We start from the raw sequence: 27213 nt of genomic DNA on the forward strand, positions 1-27213 counted from the left end.
TGAAGAGTCTAATTTTAGATTTAAGCTTGAACACCTCCGGTTACTATTGAAAGAGGTTCTAGATACTCTGGACATCTCTGAACCTTCGGTTGCTGTGAACCCCAAGAAGTCCTCTAAATGTAATAGATATTATGACTCCTCTACGTCTGAGGATGTCTTTCCTGTTCCAGACAAGATGTCTGAAATTATAACTCAGGAATGGGATAAACCAGGGGTTCCTTTTTCCTCTTCCCCTGTTTTTAAAAAAAGGTTTCCTATTGCGGACTCATTTTGTGACTTATGGCGCACAGTACCTAAAGTAGAGAAGGAGCTATCTCTACTCTGGCAAAAAGAACTACCATTCCTATAGATAATAGTTGTTCATTTAAGGATCCAATGGATAAAAAGCTAGAGGCTTACTAAAAAAAGATGTACATCCATCAAGGATTACAATGGCATCCCACGGCAAATATTGCTATCGTGGCGGAAGCAGCATCTTATTGGTGCGATGCCTTGTAATATCAGAGGAAACTTTAATAGAGGAGATCCAAGACAGGATCAGAGCTCTTAAACTGGCCAATTCTTTTTTATCAGCGATGCTAACATGCAGATAATTTGACTGGGATTTAAGATGTCTAGCTTCACTATTCTAGCTTTCAGAGCTCTATGGTTAAAATCTTGGTCGGCTGATGTATCCTCAAAAGCCAAGCTTTTGACTTTACCTTATAAAGGAAGAACTCTGTTTGGGCCTGGTCTGGCAGAAATCATCTCAGAGATTACTTGAGGAAAGGGATCTTTCCTTCCTCAGGACAAGAAGAATAGACCTAGGGGTCGTCAGACTTCTAATTTTCGTTCCTTTCTTAACTTTAAGGGACAAAAGTCATCCTCTTCCAAACCAGATAAATCCAGATCCACTTGTAAATCCAACCAGCCCTGGATCAAGGGAAAACAATACAAGAAGCCTTTTGCTGAATCTAACTCAGCATGAAGGTTTCGCCCCCGATTCCAGTGTGAATCAGGTGGGGGGCAGGCTTTCTCTTTTTCGTCAAGCCTGGATACGCAGTCTCCCAGACCCTTTGGCGGTGGACATAGTATCCCAGGGTTACAGAATGGGATTCAAGTCTTGCCATCCAAAGGGCAGATTTCTCCTGTCAAGACTATCATCAAACCAAATAAAGAAGGAGGCCTTCTTAAACTGTGTAAAAGACCTATACTCTCTGGGAGTTATTGTTCCTGTCCCTCTAACAGAACAGGGTCTAGGATTCTATTCAAATCTTTTTTTGGTTCCCAAAAAGGTGGGAACTTTTTGACTCTTTCTAGACCTCAAGTGCCTCAACAAATGCCACAGGGTTCCGACCTTCAAAATGGAAACTATTCGTTCCATTCTTGTTTTGGTACAGGAAGGTCAATTTATGATGACCATAGACCTGAAGGACGCATACCTTCATGTTCCCATTCACAGGGAACACTATCGTATCTGAGGTTTGCCTTTCTGGACAAGCACTTCCAATTTGTTGCACTACCATTTGGTCTGGCCACGGCTCCCAGAATATTCTCAAAGGTTCTGGGGCACTATTGGCTGTGATCAGATCCCAGGGAATTGCTGTGGCGCCTTATCTAGACAACATCTTGGTTCAGGCGTCATCTTTTCAACTAGCCCAATCTCATACAGAGATGCTGTTGTCTTTTCTACATTCCCATGGGTGGAAGGTGAATTTGGAAAAAAGTTCTCTTGTTCCATCTATAATATAATAGATTTTCCTGATGGAAATAAAAAAAAAATTCTTGCTTCCTGCCTTTCTCTCCAGTCTGCCTTTCATTCATCTGTGGCTCAATGCATGGAGGTGATTGGTCTGATGGTGGCATCCATGGACATAATTCCTTTTGCTCGGTTTCATCTACAACCCCTGCAACTTTTTATGCTCCGTCAATGGAACAGAGATTATTTGGATTTATCTCAGAGGATAAAACTGGACCCTCTAACAAGAGACTTTCTCTCATGGTGGGTGTCACAGCAACATCTGTCTCTGGGCACTTGCTTTCTTAGACCTTCCTGGGAAATTGTGACTACGGACGCCAGCCTGTTAGCCTGGGGAGCTGTTTGGGGCCCTCTAAAGGCTCAGGGCCTGTGGTCTCGGGAAGAGTCCTCTCTTCCCATAAACGTCTTGGAGTTGAAAGTTATCTTCAATGCCCTATCAGCGTGGACACAACTGTCATTGGTCCGGTTTATACGATTCCAATCGGACATCACCACCTGAGTGGTTTACATCAACCACCAGGGAGCGACTCGGAGTTCCTTAGCCATAAAGGAAGTGTCTCGCATTCTACAGTGAGCCGAAGCCCACTATTGTCTTCTATCTGCCATCTACATCCCAGGAGTGGACAACTGTGAAGCAGATTTTCTGAGCAGACAGAGCTTTCATCTCAGGGAGTGGGCTCTCCATCCGGAAGTGTTCTCTCAGATATCCCTTAAGTGAGGGGTTCCAGAGTTGGATCTGATGGTGTCCCGCCAAATGCCAAGGTTCCAAAGTACGGTTCAAGGTCAAGAGATCCTCAGGCTGTTCTGATAGATTCTCTAGTAGTTCCTTGGAGGTTTTCTCTGGCTTATCGGTTTCCTCTGTTTGCTCTCCTTCCGCGAGTCATTGCTCGTATCAAACAGGAGAGAGTATCGGTGATACTAATAGCTAAGAATGTCATCTCTACCTCAGAGGGAAAGACCTTCTACTTCAGGGTCCTTTCCTCCATCCAAACCTAAATTCTCTGAAGCTAACTGCTTGGATATTGAACGCCTTGTTCTTCCTAAACGGGGTTTTTCTAAAGCGGTCATTGAAACTATGATTCAAGCTCGAAAACCAGTTACTCACAAGATTTACCATAAGATATGGCGTAAATATCTGTTTTCATGTGAATCTAAGGGATTCTTCTGGAATGTTAAGGCTGAGGATTTCCCGAATTTTGTCTTTTCTTCAGGATGGCCTGGATAAGGGTTTATCGGTCAGTACCCTAAAGGATTAGATTTCTGCATTATCTATCCTTTTGCACAAACGTCTGGCAGACCTACCAGATGTTTAAGCCTTTGTGCAGGCCCTGGTTAGAATCAGGCCTGTGTTTAAACCTGTTGCTCCCCCTTGGAGCCTTAATTTAGTTCTTAAAGTTTGGCAGCAGGGTCTGTTTGAGCCAATGCATGTGGTTGATATAAAACTGTTGTCCTGGAAAGTTTTTTGTTTCTTGTTGCCATTTCTTCCACTCGCAGAGTGTCTGAGCTTTCAGCTCTGTAGTGTGATTCCCCCTACCTTATTTTTCATGCTGATAAGGCGGTTCTTCGAGGTGGTGTCAGATCGAAACATTAATCAGGTAATTGTTGTTCCTCCTTTTTGTCCTAATACTACTTCTCAAAAGGAACGCCTTTTGCATAACTTGGATGTTGTGCGGGCTCTAAAAGTTTACTTACAAGCTACTAAAGACTTTCGGCAATCTTCTGCCCTGTTTGTTGGTTTCTCTGGAAAGCGTAAGGGTCAGAAGGCCACTTCTACTTCTCTGTCTCTCTGGTTGAGAAGTTTGATTTTGTTTGGCTTATGAGACTGCTGGACAGCAGCCTCCTGATAGAATTACGGCTCATTCCACAATGGCTGTCTCCTCTTCTTGGGCTTTCAAAAATGAAGCTTCTGTGGAACAGATTTGCAAGGCGGCAACATGGTGCTCTCTGCATACTTTTTCCAAATTCTACAAATTTTATACTTTTGCCTTGGCCGAGGCTTCTTTTGGGAGAAAGGTTCTTCAAGCGGTGGTGCCTTCATTCCGTGTCCTCTAGCTTGAGTATTGGTTTCCACTAGTAATTGGAATGAAGTAGTGGATTCTCCATGTCATAGGAAAGAAAACAACATTTATGCTTACCTGATAAATTTATTTCCCCACATGGAGAGTCCACGACCCCGTCCTCTTTTTATTAATTATAATTCGGCAGGTTTTTTGAGTAAACCTCGGGCACCTTTTTCACCCTTGTGTGTCTTTTCCATTTCCTTCGGCTGAATGACTGGGGGTTATGGGTAAGGCAGTTACACTTAACAGCTTTGCTGAGGTGCTCTTTGTCTCCTCCTGCTGACCAGGAGTTGAATATCCCACTATCAGGAGTTGAATATCCCACTAGTAATTGGAATGACGTCATAAATAAATTTATCAGGTAAGCATTTTCATGAAAGAAATGAATTTATCAGGTAAGTTCTTACATAAATTATGTTTTATTAGCAAACATGTTTCTGATTAAAGCTATAGCTATTTCAAAAGTGTATATAAGTATGCACCGTGCTCCAGCGTTTTAAACACAGCACTTGCTCAGAGAGCCTAACATACTTGTACCCTCTGGTAATGACTCTATTTGTTAGTTGCTGATATGATACACGCCCCACTGGCACTCTGAGCAGCTGCAGCATTGAAAAGTGTACTGAGAATATCTAGCTATGCTTCATGTGCAGAGAAGAATGTTAACACTAAAACAGTGATAGCTTTTGCTATAGAAGTATTTATGCCAGTACATGTATGTTGCTATTCAAAATTGTAATTCATTTATGTGCATTTAAATTTTGACCGTAATGTCCCTTTAGTAAAGATATTGATATAAATCCTATGACTTCCCAGTAATTTTGCCTTTATAAAAAAAGATTTTTTGGGGGGGGTTTGGAGAACATTTCCCCACTAGTACCGATGTTTACTTTATAGGGATTACCATTTAAGAATCCTGGTTATTAAATTTAAAGCAATTTATACACATTATTGACCTGCTACAATATGGGTAAAGTGCTCTGCAGGCTGCATATAGTGAATTTTGTCTGATAAAGTCACTCTTCTTGCACTTTAATGCAATGTTATTTTTTTCTGACCATATACTTTTGTAAAAGGTTTCTTGTTAATTTACCCAAAATGTAATGAATGAGAATAGTTTCCCTCTATATTGGCCCTTAAATATTTAATTTTACTTGAGAAAAGAAAAAAAAGTAATTGCAGATACCTAAATAGGGCTCTAAGTGAGAGCAACGTTAAAGATATATATAAATTCCCATTCCACTAAGCAAAACTAAAATATTTTTTACAACCCCCCCACCCACAAAACTTTAATATATTTTTAGCCTCTCAAAAGCTCCTTTAATTATTCTGTACATGAGTCAGTCATGACATTTTTTTGTTTCTTTTTGCATGATCACAGGGATCTAATTAGGTTTACTTTTTTCTGTGATATCCCTTTTTGCTGACCTTGAATGTTGGTGTTCAATAGCTCTGAGGTTTCGGAATAAAGAGGGGGTGATTAAGAACATGCCTTACTATGTCTTTACCACTATTTATGATGCCCTTGTGATTTTGAACAGATTATTCTCCATTTCAAGTTATACCATAAATTATTTAGTTTTTTTAAAGGGATAGTAAATCAAAACTAAACTTTCATGATTTGGATAGAGCATGTAATTTCAAACAACTTTCAAATGTACTTCTATTATCTAATTTGCTTTGTTCTTTTGGTATCCGTTGTTGAAAAGCATACCTAGCTAGGCTCAGGAGCAGCAGTGTACTACTGGGAGCTAGCTGCTCGTATGTGTTCAATTTGCATTGCTACGCTTTCAACAAAGGATATCAAGATAATTAAGTAAATTTGATAATAGAAGTATATTTAAAACTTGTTTTAAAATTGTATACTTTATCTAAATCATGGGGGGGGGGGAAAAAACACCTTGGAATTTTATTATAAATTATTTAGTTCTTTATAGTAAAACGACTTTGCAATATACTTTCATTATTTTTTTTGCCCCACTTTCAATATAATTTAGCTCTAAAAATTGTGGCTTCTTTAAATTTCAGGCCTGGAAAAGCACTCTGCAGACTTCTCACAGTGAACACTGCTACATATATTTGCCTCATTGACTTTAACCGATAACAACTGCAAACCAATTCACTTTATACTAGCAATATGACCGTGGCTACTGGCTAGCATTGTGGTCTGCCGACTAAAGCCTGGATTGGCTTTTCCAAATAATACAAATTATGGGTGGAGTTTGGCTATTCAGAATCAAATGCTGCAAACACAATGTTAACTTGATTTAGACTTGGTGTATATGTTTCTTTCATGTAATTGGCAAGAGTCCATGAGCTAGTGACGTATGGGATATACATTCCTACCAGGAGGGGCAAAGTTTCCCAAACCTCAAAATGCCTATAAATACACCCCTCACCACACCCACAATTCAGTTTTTACAAACTTTGCCTCCCATGGAGGTGGTGAAGTAAGCTTGTGCTAGATTTCTACGTTGATATGCGCTTCGCAGCAGGCTGAAGCCCGGTTTTCCTCTCAGAGTGCAGTGAATGTCAGAGGGATGTGAAGAGAGTATTGCCTATTTGAATAACATGGTCTTCCTCTAGGGGATCTATTTCATAGGTTCTCTGTTATCGGTCGTAGAGATTTCTTCTCCTACCTCCCTTTTCAGATCGACGATATACTCTTATATACCATTACCTCTACTGATTCTCGTTTCAGTACGGGTTTGGCTATCTACTTTATGTAGATGAGTGTCTTTGGGTAAGTAAGTCTTATTTATGACACTCTCAGCTATGGTTTGGCACTTTATATGTAAAGTTCTAAATATATTTTTTATACTTATATTTGCCATGGTTCAGGTCAATCATTTTATTTTCCTTCTTTCAGACTGTCAGTTTAATTTTTTTGGGAAAATTCATATGAATAAAATATTTTTCTTACCTCAAATTTTCAATTGACTTTTTTCCTTTAAATTGCGGGCTGTTAGGCTCGCGGGTGCAAACAATGCTAGAATTTATTGCGTCATTTTTGGCGCGAGATTGACTTTTTTCTGACGTCTATGACGTCATTTCCGGCATCGTAGTTGACGCCGGAAGTTTTCACGTAGTTGCGTCATTTTTGACTCTCGTGTTTATTACAAACGTTTTTGGCGCCAAAAAATATGTGGGCCTCATACTTGGCGCCAGTTTTTTTACATTATTTAAGTCTCACTTTTTAGTTGCTTCTGGTTTCTAGATATTTGTTCTGTTTGCATTTTTTCCCATTCCTGAAACTGTCATTTAAGGAATTTGATAATTTTGCTGTATATGTTGTTTTTTCTGTTTTTTCTATTACATATTGCAAGATATTCCAAAAACTGTTCCTGTATCAGAAAATACTGTTGGATTCCTGATGACTGATATCAGTCCTACCAAAGCTAAGTTCATTTATTTTAATGTTATGAATTTTATCTTTAGCTATGGTTTGTAATAAGTTATCATGATAAACTTTTACATGCAGAGTCCATTAGTATTTATGCATTTTCTATTGCTATTCTTTTTACATCTAATGTACAAGATATACCTAGGAATCTATGAGAATGTTTTTCTGATTCTATCCTAAAGGCTTTGTCTGACATCCCGCCTTCTAATAAAATTTATAAGTCTTTTTTAAACTTCTCATTTAGTTGATGAATTTTTAAATGACCGACAACATACTGAATTATCCTTCTCTGATGATGTTTTTTCTCATTTAGAATATACTTCATCAGATATTTGACACTAACAAATCTACTTTTTTATTTTTAAATAGAGTACATTCGTTGTTGAAAAGGTGTTGATTATATTGGATATTGAGGAGTCTAGTTCTTTTGATTTAAGACTAGCTAACATTTAAATTCTGCTCATTAACCTCCTGTGGTTTCTAAAGTTTTTTTTCCCAGTTCATGATACTAGGGAATGGAATAGGCCTGGGACTTCTCTTATTCCTTCTTTAAGGTTTTTTTAAATTGTATCCTTTGCCGGCAGTTAGTTTAAAGTTTTGAGAAAGATCCCCAAAGTTAATGGGGCTATCTCTACTCTTGCTAAACATACTACTATTTCTATAGAAAATAGTATTTATTTTTTTCCTTTAGATGGGAAACTTGTATCTTATTTAAGGAAAATTATTTTATTTCAGGTCCTTTTCTTAGGCCTGCAATTTATTTGGCTGATGTTGCAAATGCTTCAACTTTCTGGTTGGATACTTTAGTGCAACAAGTATCGGATTATGATATGTTTTAGCATTGTTAAGTTGATCAACATGCTAATAATTTCATTTGTGTCGTCATTTTTTTGATATTTTCACAATTGAGGTTTAATCTATGTCTTTAGCTATTTTTAGCTAGAAGAACTTTGTGACTTAATCTTGGAATGCTAATTTGATTTCTAAATTCATATTTCTTTTTTTCCAAGGTAATCAAATGTTTGTTATTTTTAAATGGTACCGGAGTGTACTGTTTATCTCAGGCAGTATTTGGAAGAAGAATCTGCCTGCATTTTCTATGATCTTAGCAGAAGTAACTAAGATCCTTTGCTGTTCTCACATATTCTGAGGAGTGAGGTAACTTCAGAGGGGGAATAGCGTGCAGGTTTTCCTGCAATAAGGTATGTGCAGTTAAAATATTTTTCTAGGGATGGAATTTGCTAGAAAATGCTGCTGATACCGAAGTAATGTAAGTAAAGCCTTAAATGCAGTGATAGCAACTGGTATCAGGCTTATTAATAGAGATACATACTCTTATAAAAGTGTATTTTAAAACGTTTGCTGGCATGTTTAATTGTTTTTTATATATGTTTGGTGATAAAACTTATTGGGGCCTAGTTTTTTCCACATGGCTGGCTTGAATTTTGCCTAGAAACAGTTCCTTGAGGCTTTCCACTGTTGTAATATGAGTGGGAGGGGCCTATTTTAGCGCTTTTTTGCGCAGCAAAAATTACAGACACAGACATCCAGCTTCTTCCTGCATGTTCCAGGACTTCTCTGAAGGGCTCAAAAGGCTTCAAAAGTCGTATTGAGGGAGGTAAAAAGCCACAGCAGAGCTGTGGCAGTTGTTGTGACTGTTTAAAAAACGTTTTTGTCATTTGTTTTTCCGTTTTTGGTATTAAGGGGTTAATCATCCATTTGCAAGTGGGTGCAATGCTCTGCTAACAAATCTGATACTTTTGCTTCTTCGGAGGCTGTTTTTGGGAGAAAGGTTCTTCAGGCAGTGGTTCCTTCCGTTAAATCCTGCCTTGTCCCTCCCATCATCCGTGTACTTTAGCTTTGGTATTGGTATCCCATAAGTAATGGATGATCCGTGGACTGGATACACTTAACAAGAGAAAACATAATTTATGCTTACCTGATAAATTTATTTCTCTTGTAGTGTATCCAGTCCACGGCCCGCCCTGTCCTTTTAAGGCAGGTCTAAATTTTAATTAAACTACAGTCACCACTGCACCCTATGGTTTCTCCTTTCTCGTCTTGTTTCGATCGAATGACTGGATATGACAGTGAGGGGAGGAGCTATATAGCAGCTCTGCTGTGGGTGATCCTCTTGCAACTTCCTGTTGGGAAGGAGAATATCCCATAAGTAATGGATGATCCGTGGACTGGATACACTACAAGAGAAATAAATTTATCAGGTAAGCATAAATTATGTTTTTTTGTTTACAATAGATACAATAGATGCATATCTTCTGTTTTCATTCAGATTATTTTCATTTTCTGAGATTCTCTTCTTTTGTCAAGCATTACCAATTCGTTGCTTTTCCTTCTGGTCTATCGACAGCTCTGAGAATCTTTTCAAGGTTCTCAGTGTTTCCTTATTTGGACGATCTCATGGTACTGGCTCAGTCTTTTCGTTCTGCAGAATCTCATACGATTCAACTTTTGTTGTTTCTTCTAAGACATGGTTGGAGGATCTTTTTATCAAAAGATCCTTGGTTGCTCAGACAAGCGTCACCTTTTTTAGGTTTCCAGATAGATTGTGTCAATGTGTTTGTCTAACAGACAGGAGACAATTATATTGGGTTCTGTTTGTCGGAACCTTCAGTCTCTATTATTTCCTTCAGTAGCTATATGCCTGGAAGTTTTAGGTCTCATGGCTGCAATATTGGATTCAATTCCCTTTGCTCATTTTCATATGAAACCTTTCCAGTTTTTTATGCTGAATTAATGGTGCAGGGATTCTAGGATATCATTTTTAATATCTTTGAATTCCAATGTTCAACTATCTTTGACTTGGTGGTTAGATCACCATCATATAGTTCTACGGGTCTCTTCGATTCATCCAACCTGGACCTTGATCACTACAGATGCAAGTCTTTTAGGTTGGGAGGCTGTCTGGGGATCTCTGTCAGCACACAGGGTTTGGAAATCTCAGGAGGCGAGATTACCATTCAATATTTTGGAACTCCGTGCTTTCTCAGCGTTTGCCAGTTTTGGCTTCTTTTTGAAGAGAGAGACGTTATTGTTTTTCAGACACTGTGGCGTATGTCAATCATCAGGTTGGGACTCTCAGTCCTTAGGCTGTGAAAGAAGTATCTCGGATACTTGCATGGGCTAAATCCAGCTCCTGTATAATTTCTGCGGTACATATCCCAGGTTGAGACAATTGGGAAGCGGATTATCTCTGTCAATCAAGCTTTACATCCGGGAGAATGGTCTCTTTACCCAGATGTGTTTTTTTCAAATTGTTCTGATGTGAGGGTTTCCAGTAATAGTTCTGATGGCATCTCATCTAAACAAGAAAACTTCCCAGGTACCTATTCAGGTCCGGGGATCCTCAGGCGGAAACAGTGTATGCATTGACACTTCCTTGAAGTTATCAATCTGCCTATATTTTTGCTCCTTCTGGTTCTTCTTTTTAAGAGTGATTTTTCAAAATCATCATGGAGCAATCGTTTGTGCTGCTGGTGGCTCCAGCATGGCCGCTCAGGTTTTGGTATATGGTTCTTGTTCGGATGTCCAGTTGCCAACCTTGGTCACTTCACTTTAGGTCAGACCTTATATCTTAAGATTCTTTTTTTCCGTCAGGAAATCAAATTATTAAATTTGATGGTATGGAAATTAAAACGCTTTGTGCTTAGTCATAGAGGTTTCTCTGACTCAGTGATTAATACTATGTTGCAGGTTCGTAAATCTGTGTCTAGAAAGATTTATTATCGAGTTTGGAAGACTTACATCTTATGATGCTCTTCTCATAATTTCTCTTGGCATTCTTTTATAATTCCTAGGAATTTATAGTTTCTTCATAAGGTTTTGTCTGCAAGTTCCTTGAAAGGACAAATCTCTGCTCTTTCTGTGCTTTTTCACAGAAAAAATTGCTAATCTTTCTGATATTCATTGTTTTGTTCAGGCTTTGGTTCGTATCAAGCCTGTCATTAAGCCAATTTCTCCTCCTTGGAGTCTTAATTTGGTTCTGAGGGCTTAACAGGCTCTTCCGTTTGAGCATATGCATTCTTTGGACATTGAATTACTTTCATGGAAAGTATTGTTCCTTTTGGCCATCTCTTCTGCTAGAAGAGTTTTTGAATTATCTACTCTTTCTTGTGAGTCTCCTTTTCTGATTTTTCATCAGGATAAGGTGGTTTTGCTGTCTTTATTTAAATTTTTACCTCAAGTTGTGAATTCTAACAACATTAATAGAGGAATTATTGTTCCTTCCTTGTGTCCTAAATCCTAAGAATTCTTTGGAAAGATCCTTACATTCTTTGGATGTGGTCAGAGTTTTGAAATATTATGTTGAAGCTACTAAGATTTCAGAAAGACTTCTAGTCTATTTGTTATCTTTTCTGGTTTTAGGAAAGGTCAGAAGGCTTCTGCTATTTCTTTGGCGTCTTGGTTAAAGCTTTTGATTCATCATGCTTATGTGGAGTCGGGTAAATCCCCGCCTCAAAGGATTACGGCTCATTCTACTAGGTCAGTTTCTACTTCCTGGGCTTTTAAGAATGAAGCTTCTGTTGATCAGATTTGCAAAGCAGCAACTTGGTCTTCTTTGCATACTTTTACTAAATTCTACCATTTAGATGTTTTTTCTTCTTCAGAAGCAGTTTTTGGTAGAAAAGTACTTAAGGCAGCTGTTTCAGTCTGATTCTTCTGCTTATAATTTCAGTTTTTTTCATTATAAAGATTAAAACTTTTGATTTGGGTTGTGGATTGTTTTTTCAGCGGAATTGGCTGTCTTTATTTTATCTCTCCCTCTCTAGTGACTCTTGCGTGGAGTTCCACATCTTGGGTATTTGCTATCCCATACGTCACTAGCTCATGGACTCTTGCCAATTACATGAAAGAAAACATAATTTATGTAAGAACTTACCTAATAAATTAATTTCTTTCATATTGGCAAGAGTCCATGAGACCCACCCTTTTTTCTGGTGGTTATGATTTTTTTGTATAAAGCACAATTATTCCAATTCCTTGTTGATGCTTTCGCTCCTTTCTTATCACCCCACTTCTTGGATATTCATAAAACTGAATTGTGGGTGTGGTGAGGGGTGTATTTATAGGCATTTTGAGGTTTGGGAAACTTTGCCCCTCCTGGTAGGAATGTATATCCCATACGTCACTAGCTCATGGACTCTTGCCAATATGAAAGAAATGAATTTATCAGGTAAGTTCTTACATAAATTATGTTTTTTCTAATGCAAGACAACAAAGAAATATCTTTTAATTGCAAGGTGTTTACTGTCCTTTTAAGACGTTGATTATACTGCTGTCTATTTCATGGTCTCATATTTACCTGTGGCCCTTTTTCTTTCTAATGGTAGTGAGAATCCATGAGACCTTACTCTTGGGAATTGCATCATCTGGCCCCCAGGAGGGGAACCTACACCAGAGCTCTTAAACTATCCCTCCTACTTCCCTCCCAGTAGTTCTTTACCTCGTCAAGGAGAGGGCAAGGATAGAGGTGTTTTGCAATATTGAATTTACATTTGAGAATATTCATTCTATTTTTCCCCCCTCAATGGATAGTTCCTGGAAGAGCGGTTTTAGGAGAGTACTGCTGGTACAATATTCTCTTCTATAGAGTTTTGCCCACAAGCAGGTCATGTGTGTCACTGGGAAGTCCCTAAGCCTTCTCCTTTTCTGGCCCAGTGTATGTACCTCTCAAGTAAGGTTCTATACTGTCAGTTACAACACAGGACATATGCCTACTGCATTAAGTCTACCTTTCTGGAGCAGAGCATTTGTGTGGGATGTAATGGTAAGTAACTTGGTTGTTATGGTTTATTTGCTATATATGCAGGGGTACTTAGTAAGTACCGGTGGCCTCCCACATCACATACTGGAGAAGGACGCTATTGGAAGGAACAGTTCATATAGTTTATGCACAATTATTATTGGTTTGTGCACTAGGGTAAACCTACTTGATTTTTTAGCCTTTTCTGAGGTTCTTGTGGACTATGGGAAGTCTCTCGACTTCATTACAACATGATGTTGGGTATTGAAATGTGTCATTTTGGAGTTTTGTGCATGTTTTTTATTTAAGGGGAATGGCTCTTTAAATACCTCTTGCCTTTGGTACCTCAATGCTCCGGTCACGACAGTCCATTCCGGTGTGCTGAGGAAGCAGCAGTGACGCATATTGGAGTGGGGACATAGTTCGCTTGACTTTCCTGTGGCAAGGAGTGAGTTAACTTTTTCCCGCCACAGGAGAGCACTTGGGCACACTCCCTTTCCTTTTCCCCTTACTATGCACAGTCGGATCAGGAAGCAAAACATTTCTGGCACCACTTAGTACCGCACCATCTGAGGGACTGGTTAAGACCATATACTGGAGCACGGGGTCGGGGGCCTTACGCACCTATATATTTGGCACAAATTTGTTGCGCACTTTATGCTATATTATAGCCAAGGCTTGCTATTCATTATCTCTAGGAGGGCAAGATATTAGGGACAAAAGGGGTCTTTTAGGATACCTTTCCCTACTTTTTACTGTATCCCTTATAGAGCGGTTAGTGATCTCTCTAACCACCATGGAACAACCTGTGTCTGCAGCCAGATTACCTTTCAGATGGATCAACTGCAATTCTTACTTAAAGGGCCATGATACCCACATCTTTTCTTTCATGATTTAGAAAGATAATGCATTTTTAAACATCTTTCTAATTTACTTCTATTATCTAATTTGTTTTATTCTCTTGATATTCTTTGATGAAAAGCATATCTAGATATGCTCAGTAGCTGCTGATTGGTTGCTGCACATAGAAGCCTCATGTGATTGGCTCACCCATGTGCATTGCTTTTTTTTCAAATAAGGATATCTAAAAAATGAAGCAAAATAAATAAGAGAAGTAAATTGTAATGTTGTTTAAATTTGTATGTTCTATCTGAATCATGAAAGAAATATTTTGGGTTTAGTGGCCCTTTAAGGAGGTACTGAGAACTTAAAGGGACACTCAATCTAAATTAAACTTTAATTATTCAGATAGAGCATGCAATTTTAAACAACTTTCCAATTTACTTCCATTAACAAAATGTGCACAGTCTTTTTATATTTAAACTTTCTGAGTCACCAGCTCCTACTGAGTATGTGCAAGAATAAGTGTGCATGCATTTGTGAATGGCTGATGGCTGTCACATGGTACTTGTATGCAATTGTGATTGGCTGATGTCTGTCACATGGTACAGGGGGAGTGGAAAAAGACATAACTTTTAAAATTGTCAGAAAAAAAATCTACTACTCATTTGAAGTTCAGACTAAGTGCTATTGCATTGTCTTGTTATCTTGCATTTGTTGATTATGCAAATCTACAGTCTTGACTGGTCCTTTAAGGAGTTCAGGATCGTAAACCAATTAAAAAAAGCCTTTACATAAGTTAGATGTTATTTTCCTGTCCTATCATTTTTTCTGAGATAATTTTCAAGAAATGGAATAAACCAGGGGTACCGTTAACTTCCTCTCTGACGTTTAAGAAACTTTTCCCTGTACCTGAGACCAATTTGTTGCTATGGGGCACTATTCCCAAGGTAGAGGGTGCTATATCTACCTTAGTCAAGATAACTACTATGGAGGACAGTACTTCTTTCAAAAACCCTATTGACAGGAAGCTTGAGGGTTATCTTAGGAAGGCCTCCTTACAGGTAGGGTTACTATTTCAACCTGCAGTAACAAGAATTGCTGTAATTGCTGGAGCTTTAGTGTTCTGGTGGGACTCTTTATCTGATCTGGTGTCGGTGGAATCCTCCTTAGAGGAGATTAGTGGAGATTCCCCCTCCATAGAGGAAATTCCGGAGCACATTCGGTTATTGAAGACAGCAAATTCTTTAATTTGTGGTGTGATTATCCAGATTAATTTCATTAATGCCAAAAATACCGCCTTGCAGCCCTGTTCAGACAGGTTCTCTATCTTAAGTCATGTTAAGCTCACTTGGTTTCCAAGTCTAATCTGCTGTCTTAAGCGTTCAGAGGTTATGAAACTGTTTGGCCCTTCTTTGGATTCTTTTTACTCCACATTTATAGGGGGCAAGGAAATTCCTTGCCTCAGGGCAAGAAATCTAGGCCTAAGGGTAACTCTGGTGGCTGTTTTTGTTCCTTTCGCCATAACAAGTATTAGAAATCAGAGACCAAATCCAAGCAGCCAGATAAAAAGTTCTTCTTCTGATTCCAAGACCACATGAAGATGCGGTCCCCGATCTGGACTCTTCTCCTGTAGGTGGCAGGCAAAGGCTTTTTTAAGAGGCATGGGCTCAGTCTATCAGGACCATAGGATACTGGAGATTGTTTGTCAGGGGTATTGAATAGGATTCAGATCTTGTCCCCCAAGACAAAGGTTTATTCTTTCTCACGTTTCCAAAAGGCCAGAGAAGATAATGACTTTTCTTCAGTGTCTAAAGGATCTGGAGGACATTGGGTTAATTGTTCCAGTTCCGTTATCAGATCAGGGAAAATGGTTTTATTTTGGCTCTAAAGACACTGAACCAATTTTTAGGGGTATTAGCTTTCAAAATGGAAATCATCAGGTTAATTCTTTCATTAGTACTTCAGGGTCAGTTCATTTCTATAGTAGACATAAAGAATGCATTTAAACAATTTCCAGTGCTTTACAGATGTGGCCTCTGCTTTGCTCAGTCTCATTTATCCGTTTTCAATCCGGCAACATAACAGTGGCGTACTTAAATCAAGTGGGAACGTGCAGTGCCCTAGCAATGAAGGAAATATTTTGCATTCTTACCTGGGCAGAGGTACATCTATGCACCATCTCAGCCATTCAAAACCTGGTATGCCGACCTATTGGGGATATCCAGTACTCCTCCATGGCGTTTACCTCAAAGGCCAGATCTTCTGGCTTAAAGGGACACTGAACCCACATTTTTTCTTTTGTGATTCAGATAGAGCATGAGATTTTAAGCAACTTTCTAATTTACTCCTATTATCAAATTTTCTTCATTGTCTTGGTATCTTTATTTGAAATGCAAGAATGTAAGTTTAGATGCCGGACCATTTTTGGTGAACAACCTGGGTTGTCCTTGCTGATTGGTGGATAAATTCATCCACCAATAAAAAAGTGCTGTCCACAGTCCTAAACCACAAAAAAAGCTGAGATGCCTTCTTTTTCAAATAATGATATCAAGAGAATGAAGAAAAAATGATTATAGGAGTAAATTAGAAAGTTGCATAAAATTGAATGATCTATCTGAATCATAAAAGAAAAAATGTGGGTTCGGTGTCCCTTTAAGGCCCGTTTTTTTTTTTTTAATATCAAAATCTGGAGTCTCTCAGCTTAACTGCCTGGAGGTTGAATGGTTGATTCTAGTGCAGAGGGGATTATCTGACTCTGTAATTGATACTATAATTCAGGCTTGAAAGCCTGTCACCAGACAAAGTTATCATAAGGTGTGGAAGGTTTATTTGTCCTGGTGTTGTGGTAGCGGTTACTCCTGGCATTCATTACCACAAATTTAAAAAAAAAATTCTGGAGGGCCTAGATATGGGTTTATCTGCCAGTTCTATAAAGGGTCAGATTTTGGCTCTCTCTGTTCTGTTATACAGGAAATTATTTTGTTTGCCAGATATTCAGATTTGTGCAGGCTCTGGTTAGAACCTGTAATAAAGCCTATTGCTCCTCCATGAAGTCTTAATTTCGTCCTTAGTATTACAATGTCCTACATTCAAACCTAAGTATTCTTTGGATATCCAGGCATTCTCTTGGAAGGTGTTGTTTTTGCTGGCTATTTCTTCTGCATGAAGAGTTTCTGAATTATCAACTCTCTTGTGATCAGCCTTGATTAGTGTTTCATCAGGAATAAGCTGTTTTGTGGACTAAGTGGTTTGCTACCAAAAGTGGTGTCAGCAGACATTAATCAAGAAGTTGTTGTTCCTTTATTATGTCCTAATCCCTGTTCTAAAGAAAGGCTTGCATAATTTAGATCTCAACAGGGCTCTAAAATTCTATCTACAATTGACAAAGGAATTTTGTCAGTCTTCCAGTCTGTTTGTCTTGTTTTCTGGTAAATGTAAGGGTCAGAAGGCTACTGCAGTGTCTTTGGGTTTTTGGGTGAGGAGTTTGATTCACAGAGCTTACTTGGAGGCGGCCAGCAACCGGCTGCCAGAATTACAGCCCTTTCCACTCACTTTGTTTCTACATCCTTGGCCTTCAAGAATGAGGCTCTGTAGAACAAATATGCAAGGCTGCAACCTGGTCTTCTCTGCATACTTTTAACAAGTTTGATCACTTCAATGTGTTTGCCTCGGAGGAGGTAGCATTTGGCAGGAAGGTCCTTACCTTTGTCTCACCCAAAATTTTCGTGGACTCCACAGCTTGGGTATAATTTTCCAAGAGTAAGGTCTCATGGACTGTCACTACCATTAGAAAGAAACTATGTATCTTTAACTGCTAAATTATTTTTTAGTAGTGCGAGTTCATGAACCCACACAGTTTTTTTTTTTTTATGGTGGCCGCAGTCTTAGATTGCACCTCTTTACCCTACTGTCCCTCTTATTTTCCTCCTTTCCTTGGCTATATGTACTACTGGGAGAGAAGGGGAAGTGGGAGGGATATTTGAGAGCTCTGGCATAGGCTGTCTTGTGAACTCTTACTTACAAGAAAGAAAGGCATTTATCAGATAAGAATAAAATTTGTTTTGTTTTTCTGTGTGTATGTGGGTGTGTACATGCAAATAAATAAATAAGAAATCCACATGCACATATTGAAAAGAATGGGAAAATGGAAGACAAGCTGGTGTTTGGTGTCCGGCATATTCAGTTTGGTTGGCCACAGAGAACACTTAGAATAGCCCAAAAGTAGGTGATAAAATATATAGAAATGTTTTCTAAAATATTGATGTCCCTTTGGGCTTATTTAATTCTGCCTAGTTTGATTGTTAATCCTTTTTGCAGGTTGAATATGTATTCACAGACAAAACTGGCACACTGACAGAAAATGAGATGCAGTTTCGAGAATGCTCAGTAAATGGAATTAAATACCAAGAGATCAATGGAAAGCTTGTGCCAGAAGGAGTCACTGTAGATTTCCCAGATGGGACCATTACACAACTAGTAAGTCCTTGCTAAGCAAAAAACTTAAAGGGACACTGAACCCAAATGTTTTCTTTTGCGATTCAGATAGAGCATGACATTTTAAGCAACTTTCTAATTTACTCCTATTATCAAATTTTCTTTATTCTCTTGGTATCTTTATTTGAAATGTAAGAATGTAAGTTTAGATGCCGGCCCATTTTTGGTGAACAACCTGGGTTGTCCTTGCTGATTGGTGGATACATCATCCACCAATAAACAAGTGCTGTTCAGAGTGCTGAACCAAAAAAAAGCTTAGATGCCTTCTTTATCAAATAAAGATAGCAAGAGAACGAAGAAAAAATGATAATAGGAGTAAATTAGAAAGTTGCTTAAAATTGCACGCTCTATCTGAATCATGAAAGAAAAAAAATTGGGTTCAGTGTCTCTTTAAGTGACTTGATGCGTGTTGAATAGGAAAGAATGGAGACTGTAATTTGTCTATTCCTTTAATACCTAATGTTAGATAATAATTTTATATAACATACTGATATCACTATTGTAATTCAGTCATGCTTATGTTTAATTTGTAATCACTTAAATTTAAATACATTTCTCTCTGGGGCAGCGGTGTGTAGGATTTGTTTCTTTTCTCAAGTAGATATCAGAACCAAAGTTTTATACAATAAAATGCAATAGCACTAAATAAACTGTGCATTAATGGAAGTAAATTGAAAACATTTTTAATACTTGTGTGCTCTATCTGAATCATGAAAATGTATTTTTTTTACAGATGTGCCCCTTTAAATGCAAATGGTGTCTGGTACTATTTATTTTACTGGCATCATCTACAAGAACTTTTCTATTTAACCAAAACCCTAAGTTATAATTATTTGAATGTAGGACTGCCATAGAGCATACAGATATATTAAATAAGTGTCGAATTTGGTATATATAACTACATGTAAAAATTCCCAAATCCCGAATTCCAGAATCCAAACTAATTCTGAAATGCAAGCTTTTAATTGATTATTTAAAAAAAAAAAAAAAAAAATAGTCATGAAAGTCCCAATCTTCTCTGCCTGGGTCTTTCTTTGTTTTTTGTGTTCTAAAATGCAAATAGTCTATGTTTATTTAAAACAATTATTACCTTTCTGATTATTGTACTGTACTATGTTTCTGAGGGTTGCATGTATAAGCTGTATTATAACATTTGATATATTTCCTAAATGACATAAGATATTGTTGTTTACACTTAGTTCCATCACCTCTCTAAACTATCTCATTTACAAATGAAAATTTTCAAGAATCCAAACTATTCAGAAATCCAAACCTTATCCTGTCCCAATCATGGTATTCTACCTGTATAGTCTTCTGTTATCTCTCCATAGATCATTTATTTGGGCGAAGCACTCTTATTTGCTATCCAGATATAAAAACTTTAGACTAGTGATTCTCTACCAGGCTAATGAGGATGAAAAGATCTAATAATTAATTTCTTTCATAAAATGGTGAGAGTACACGCGTTATCACGTGGGATTAAACTCCAGTGAAAACAACCAGCATAATCCCTCAGACAATTCTTTGCCTCCAGCAAGTAGTGAGGTAAATGCTGAAGTGCTAAATCTACATGTTGTTGATAGGGGTTCTCTAACCAATCTGAGACCAGCCTCCCAGGTGAAATGTGGGTATGTCTGCCAATACCCTGGTCTACAGGCTCCTTGTTAAAACCTTACCAGATCCTTGGCACTGTGTTTGCACTGCCTTAGATTGACCAGTTTATTGGAAGCAGTCTTCAGCAGCTAAGGTATGCACGGTAGACAAAGGTGCTGACCTTTATAGCCTGCTGACTAGTAGAATGACCATGTACAAGTCTCACATAGCTTGGGGACATAGTCACATGCAGCAAATAACTCCTATTACAGATTTAGTTACTTTTCTTAAAGGTAAACCCCAAAATTTTCTTTTATGATTCAAATTGAAATACAATAGTTAATCAACTTTCAAATGTACTGATATTATTAAATTTGCTTCATTCTCTTGTTATCCGTTGCTGAAGGGACAGCATTGCACTACTGGCAGCTAGCTGAACACATCTAGTTATCCAGTCACAAGAGACAAATGTGTGCAGGCACTAATTAGCAGCAACTCCCACTAGTGTATGATGTGTGTGTATTCGTTTTTAACAATGGATACTAAGAGAACGAAGCACATTTGAAAATAGAAGTGAATTTAAAAGCGTCTTAAAAGTACATCTGAATCATGCAAGTTTAATTTTTACTTTCCTATCTCTTTAAATCTTGAGGTACTACCTCTTTAAATTTCTTTCATGTAAGTGGCAAGAGTCCATGAGCTAGTGACGTATGGGATATACATTCCTACCAGGAGGGGGCAAAGTCTCCTATGAAGGTGGTGAAGTAAGATGTGCTTGATTTCTTCTGTGATAGGCACTTCTAAGCATATTGAAGCCCAGTTCCTCTCAAAGTACAGTGTTTTGTCTGAGGGATGTGAAGGGAGTATTGCCTGATGATGTAATGTTTTCACCTATGGGAAAACATAATTTATGCTTACCTGATAAATTTATTTCTCTTGTAGTGTAGTCAGTCCACGGGTCATCCATTACTTATGGAATATATCTCTTCCTAACAGGAAGCTGCAAGAGGATCACCCAAGCAGAGCTGCTATATAGCTCCTCCCCTCACATGTCATATTCAGTCATTCGACCAAAGCAGACGAGAAAGGAGAAACCATAGGGTGCAGTGGTGACTGGAGTTTAATTAAAATTTAGATCTGCCTTAAAGACAGGGCGGGCCGTGGACTGACTACACTACAAGAGAAATAAATTTATCATGTAAGCATAAATTATGTTTTCTCTTGTTAAGTGTAGTCAGTCCACGGGTCATCCATTACTTATGGAATACCAATACCAAAGCTAAAGTACACGGATGAAGGGAGGGACAAGGCAGGAACATTAAACAGAAGGAACAACTGCCTGAAGTACCTTTCTCCCAAAAATAGCCTCCGAAGAAGCAAAAGTGTCAAATTTGTAAAATTTTGAAAAGGTGTGAAGCGAAGACCAAGTCGCAGCCTTGCAAATCTGTTCAACAGAGGCCTCATTTTTAAAGGCCCAGGTGGAAGCCACAGCTCTAGTAGAATGAGCTGTAATCCTTTCAGGAGGCTGCTGTCCAGCAGTCTCATAGGCTAAACGTATTATGCTACGAAGCCAAAAAGAGAGAGAGGTAGCCGAAGCCTTTTGACCTCTTCTCTGTCCAGAGTAAACGACAAACAGGGAAGAAGTTTGACGAAAATCTTTAGTTGCCTGCAAATAGAACTTCAGGGCACGGACTACGTCCAGATTATGCAAAAGTCGTTCCTTCTTTGAAGAAGGGTTAGGACACAGTGATGGAACAACAATCTCTTGATTGATATTCCTGTTAGTAACTACCTTGGGTAAGAACCCAGGTTTAGTACGCAGAACTACCTTGTCTGAATGAAAAATCAGATAAGGAGAATCACAATGTAAGGCAGATAACTCAGAGACTCTTCGAGCCGCGGAAATAGCCATCAAAAACAAAACCTTCCAGGATAACAGCTTGATATCAATGGAATGAAGGGGTTCAAATGGAACGCCTTGAAGAACATTAAGAACTAAGTTTAAGCTCCACGGCGGAGCAACAGTCTTAAACACAGGCTTAATCCTAGTTAAAGCCTGACAAAAAGCCTGAACGTCTGGAACTTCAGCCAGACATTTGTGTAGAAGAATAGACAGAGCAGAAATCTGTCCCTTTAACGAACTAGCAGATAAGCCCTTTTCTAAACCCTCTTGTAGAAAGGACAATATCCTAGGAATCCTAACCTTACTCCATGAGTAACTCTTGGATTCGCACCAATATAAATATTTACGCCATATCTTATGGTAAATTTTTCTGGTAACAGGCTTCCTAGCCTGTATTAAGGTATCAATACCTTATACTTCTGGTTCCCCCTTGATGGTTGATGTAAGCCACAGTCGTGATGTTGTCCGACTGAAATCTGATGAACCTCAGAGTTGCTAACTGAGGCCAAGCTAGGAGAGCATTGAATATTGCTCTTAATTCCAGAATATTTATTGGGAGGAGTTTCTCTTCCTGAGTCCATAATCCCTGAGCTTTCAGGGAGTTCCAGACTGCGCCCCAGCCTAGAAGGCTGGCGTCTGTTGTTACAATCGTCCAATCTGGCCTGCGAAAGGTCATCCCCTTGGACAGATGTGGCCGAGAAAGCCACCATAGAAGAGAATCTCTGGTCTCTTGATCCAGATTTAGTAGGGGGGACAAATCTGAGTAATCCCCGTTCCATTGACTTAGCATGCACAATTGCAGCGGTCTGAGATGCAGGCGCGCAAATGGTACTATGTCCATTGCCGCTACCATTAAGCCGATTACTTCCATGCACTGAGCTACTGACGGGTGTGGAATGGAATGAAGGACACGGCAAGCATTTAGAAGTTTTGATAACCTAGCCTCTGTCAGGTAAATTTTCATCTCTACAGAATCTATAAGAGTCCCTAGAAAGGGAACTCTTGTAAGTGGTAATAGAGAACTCTTTTCCACGTTCACCTTCCACCCATGCGACCTCAGAAATGCCAGAACTATCTCTGTATGAGACTTGGCAGTTTGAAAACTTGACGCTTGTATCAGAATGTCGTCTAGGTACGGAGTCACCGCTATGCCTCGCGGTCTTAGTATCGCCAGAAGTGAGCCCAGAACTTTTGTAAAGATTCTTGGAGCCGTAGCTAACCCGAAGGTAAGAGCTACAAACTGGTAATGCCTGTTTAGGAAAGCAAATCTTAGGTACCGATAATGATCCTTGTGAATCGGTATGTGAAGGTAGGCATCCTTTAAGTCCACTGTGGTCATGTACTGACCCTCTTGGATCATGGGAAGGATGGTTCGAATAGTTTCCATTTTGAATGATGGAACTCTTAGAAATTTGTTTAGGATTTTTAAGTCCAAGATTGGTCTGAAGGTTCCCTCTTTCTTGGGAACCACAAATAGATTTGAATAGAATCCCTGCCCATGTTCCGTCCGCGGAACTGGGTGGATCACCCCCATTAGTAAGAGGTCTTGTACACAGCGTAGAAACGCCTCTTTCTTTATTTGGTTTGCTGATAACCTTGAAAGATGAAATCTCCCTCGTGGAGGAGAAGTTTTGAAGTCCAGGAGATATCCCTGAGATATGATCTCCAACGCCCAGGGATCCTGGACATCTCTTGCCCAAGCCTGGGCGAAGAGAGAAAGTCTGCCCCCCACTAGATCCGTTTCCGGATCGGGGGCCCTCACTTCATGCTGTCTTGGGGGCAGCAGCAGGTTTCTTGGCCTGCTTGCCCTTGTTCCAGGACTGATTAACTTTCCAGCCCTGCCTGTAACGAGCAACAGCTCCTTCCTGTTTTGGAGCGGAGGAAGTTGATGCTGCTCCTGCCTTGAAGTTACGAAAGGCACGAAAATTAGACTGTTTGGCCTTTGATTTGGCCCTGTCCTGAGGTAGAGCATGGCCCTTACCTCCCATAATGTCAGCTATAATTTCTTTCAAGCCGGGCCCGAATAAGGTCTGCCCTTTGAAAGGAATATTAAGCAATTTAGAAGTCACGTCAGCTGACCAGGATTTAAGCCATAGCACTCTGCGCGCTTGGATGGCGAATCCGGAGTTCTTAGCCGTAAGTTTGGTTAAATGTACGACGGCATCAGAAACAAATGCGTTAGCTAGCTTAAGTGCTTTAAGCTTGTTCATAATTTCATCCAATGGAGCTGTGCGAATGGCCTCTTCCAGAGACTCAAACCAGAATGCCGCCGCAGCAGTGACGGGCGCAATGCATGCAAGGGGCTGTAAGATAAAACCTTGTTGAACAAACATTTTCTTAAGGTAACCCTCTAATTTCTTATCCATTGGATCTGAAAAGGCACAACTATCCTCCACCGGGATAGTGGTACGCTTAGCTAAAGTAGAAACTGCTCCCTCCACCTTAGGGACCGTCTGCCATAAGTCTCGTGTGGTGGCGTCTATAGGAAACATTTTCCTAAATATGGGAGGAGGGGAAAAAGGCACACCAGGTCTATCCCACTCCTTGCTAATAATCTCTGTAAGCCTTTTAGGTATAGGAAACACGTCAGTACACACCGGTACCGCATAGTATCTATCCAACCTACATAATTTTTCTGGAATTGCAACCGTGTTACAATCATTCAGAGCCGCTAATACCTCCCCTAGCAATATGCGGAGGTTCTCAAGCTTAAATTTAAAATTAGAAATCTCTGAATCCAGTCTCTCTGGATCAGATCCGTCACCCACAGAATGAAGCTCTCCGTCTTCACGTTCTGCAAACTGTGACGCAGTATCTGACATCGCTCTCACCTCATCCACGCGCTCTGTCCTTAACCCAGAGCTATCGCGCTTGCCTCTTAATTCTGGCAATTTAGATAATACTTCTGTCATAACAGTAGCCATGTCTTGCAAAGTGATTTGTAAGGGCCTCCCTGATGTACTTGGCGCCACAAAATCACGCACCTCCTGAGCGGGAGGCGAAGGTACTGACACGTGAGGAGAATTAGTCGGCATAACTTCCCCCTCATTGTCTGGTGATAATTTCTTTACATGTAAAGATTGACTTTTATTTAAAGTAGCATCAATGCAATTAGTACACAAATTTCTATTGGGCTCCACATTGGCCTTTAAACATAGTGAACAAAGAGATTCATCTGTGTCAGACATGTTTAAACAGACTAGCAATGAGACTAGCAAGCTTGGAAATACTTTTCTAAATAAATTTACAAGCAATATAAAAAACGCTACTGTGCCTTTAAGAAGCACAAAAAGCTGTTACAGTTGAAATAACAATGAACCAAAATAGTTATAGCAACCAATTTTTCACAGTAAATGTATTAAGTTAGCAAAGGATTGCACCCACCAGCAAATGGATGATTAACCCCTTAATACCCAAAAACGGATAACAATTTAATAATTAACGTTTTTCTCACAGTCAAAACACACTGTCACAGGTCTGCTGTGACTGATTACCTCCCTCAAAATGAATTTTGAAGACCCCTGAGCTCTCTAGAGACGATCTGGATCATGGAGGATGAAGTAGACAGATTGTGACTGAATTTTTACTGCGCAAAAAAGCGCTAAAATAGGCCCCTCCCACTCATATTACAACAGTGGGGAAGCTCAGAAAACTGTTTCTATGCAGAAAATAAAGATGGCCATGTGTTAAAAATCATGCCCCAATAAGTTTTATCACCAAGTACCTCACAAAAAACGATTAACATGCCAGTAAACGTTTTAAACATACATTTGAAAAGTTATGAATTGTTATTAATAAGCCTGCTACCAGTCGCTTTTACTGCAGTTAAGGCTCATACATTATTTCAGTATTAACAGTATTTTCAGAGTCAATTCCATTCCTTAGAAAAATACATTCAGTGTACACACACTCATCAGCCTAATACCAGTCGCTATCACTGCATTTAAGGCTGAACTTACTTTACATTGGTATCAGCAGTATTTTCTCAGTCAATTCCATTCCTCAGAAAAATAATTACTGCACATACCTCTTTTGCAGGGGGGCCCTGCATGCTATTCCCCTTCTCTGAAGTTACCTCACTCCTCAGATGAGAACAGCCAGTGGATCTTAGTTACGTCTGCTAAGATCATAGAAAACGCAGGCAGATTCTTCTTCTAATACTGCCTGAGAACAAACAGCACACTCCGGCGCCATTTAAAATAACAAACTTTTGATTGTAGAAATAAACTAAGTTAAAAAACACCACAGACCTCTCACAGCGACCTATCTTTAGTTAGGCTGCAAGAGAATGACTGAATATGACATGTGAGGGGAGGAGCTATATAGCAGCTCTGCTTGGGTGATCCTCTTGCAGCTTCCTGTTAGGAAGAGATATATTCCATAAGTAATGGATGACCCGTGGACTGACTACACTTAACAAGAGATATCTATTCTAAGGCTCTCTGTAAATCGGTTTCAGGGATTCATCTGCTGCCTCCCTTTCCAGATCAACATTATACTCCTCTACCATTACTTCTGCTGATATGTTTCAGTACTGGTTTGGCTGTCTGCTATATGTGGATGGGTGTCTTCTGGTAAGTATATATAATTTTTTAAGACACTCAGCTATGTTTGGCACTTTATATGATAACATTTTAAATGTATATTGTATATATTTGCCATGAGTCAGGTCTGTGTATTTTTCCCTTTGCAGTCTAACCGTTTCAGCATGGAAATTATGTTTATGGGAGTTTTTAGGCTTACCTGGGGTTCCAGTTAGTTGTAACTTGGAGTCTGCTTTTTTTCAAAATTTTCATTGGCTTAGGTTTGCAATGACGCAGAATGTTACTTTTAATTGCGACATTCTTGGCACGAAAATTATTTAGCGCGAAGTCACGTCTGCCGTGATGCGAGTCGCGTCATTTCTTGCGACTTTCTTGATGCAAGTTTTTTTGGCACAAATTCATGCCTGTTATGACGTGAGTCGCGTCATTTAATTTGTTAAAGCTTTGGCGCCAAGTTTTTTTCTCTATTTCTTTGCGCCATTTTTGGTGCCAAAATTTGTTACATTAAAGGGACAGTATACTATAAAATAGTTTTCCCCTTAATGTGTTTACAATTTATTTTGTACCAGTTGCAGAGTATAAAATTTATGAGATTTGCTTTTTTAAGGCTTATTTGTGTATATGAATTAGCTGATTTTGTGTTTTGAAGCCACAACCTAATAAAATGGGTTGAGCTTGTAGGTATAATCAGATCTCATTACTTTATCACATTGTGTAAATATACCTGCTTCTTTATCTTATATAAATCCATAAACCAATCACCAATACTTGGAGAGAACAATGGAAAATTAACATTTTATTACCTTATCTCTTCTATACCCCTCTGGGAGGGTAATTTCTTCTGCTGGCTGTGTTAACACAGCTTGGCCTTGAG

General features: G+C 39.1%; 1 protein-coding gene across 1 annotated transcript in view; it reads left to right on the forward strand.

Moving 5' to 3' along the window:
• Positions 1-27213, forward strand: part of ATP11B (ATPase phospholipid transporting 11B (putative)) — a gene marked incomplete in the record, with an annotated part of 701724 nt that overhangs the window by 291538 nt on the left and 382973 nt on the right. Inside the window, 1 exon segment of the mRNA XM_053710175.1 lies at positions 18123-18281. Within this exon segment, the coding sequence (XP_053566150.1) occupies positions 18123-18281 (159 nt within the window).

The sequence above is a fragment of the Bombina bombina genome, chromosome 4, assembly GCF_027579735.1.
Source record: "Bombina bombina isolate aBomBom1 chromosome 4, aBomBom1.pri, whole genome shotgun sequence".
NCBI classification, from domain to species: Eukaryota; Metazoa; Chordata; class Amphibia; order Anura; family Bombinatoridae; genus Bombina; species Bombina bombina.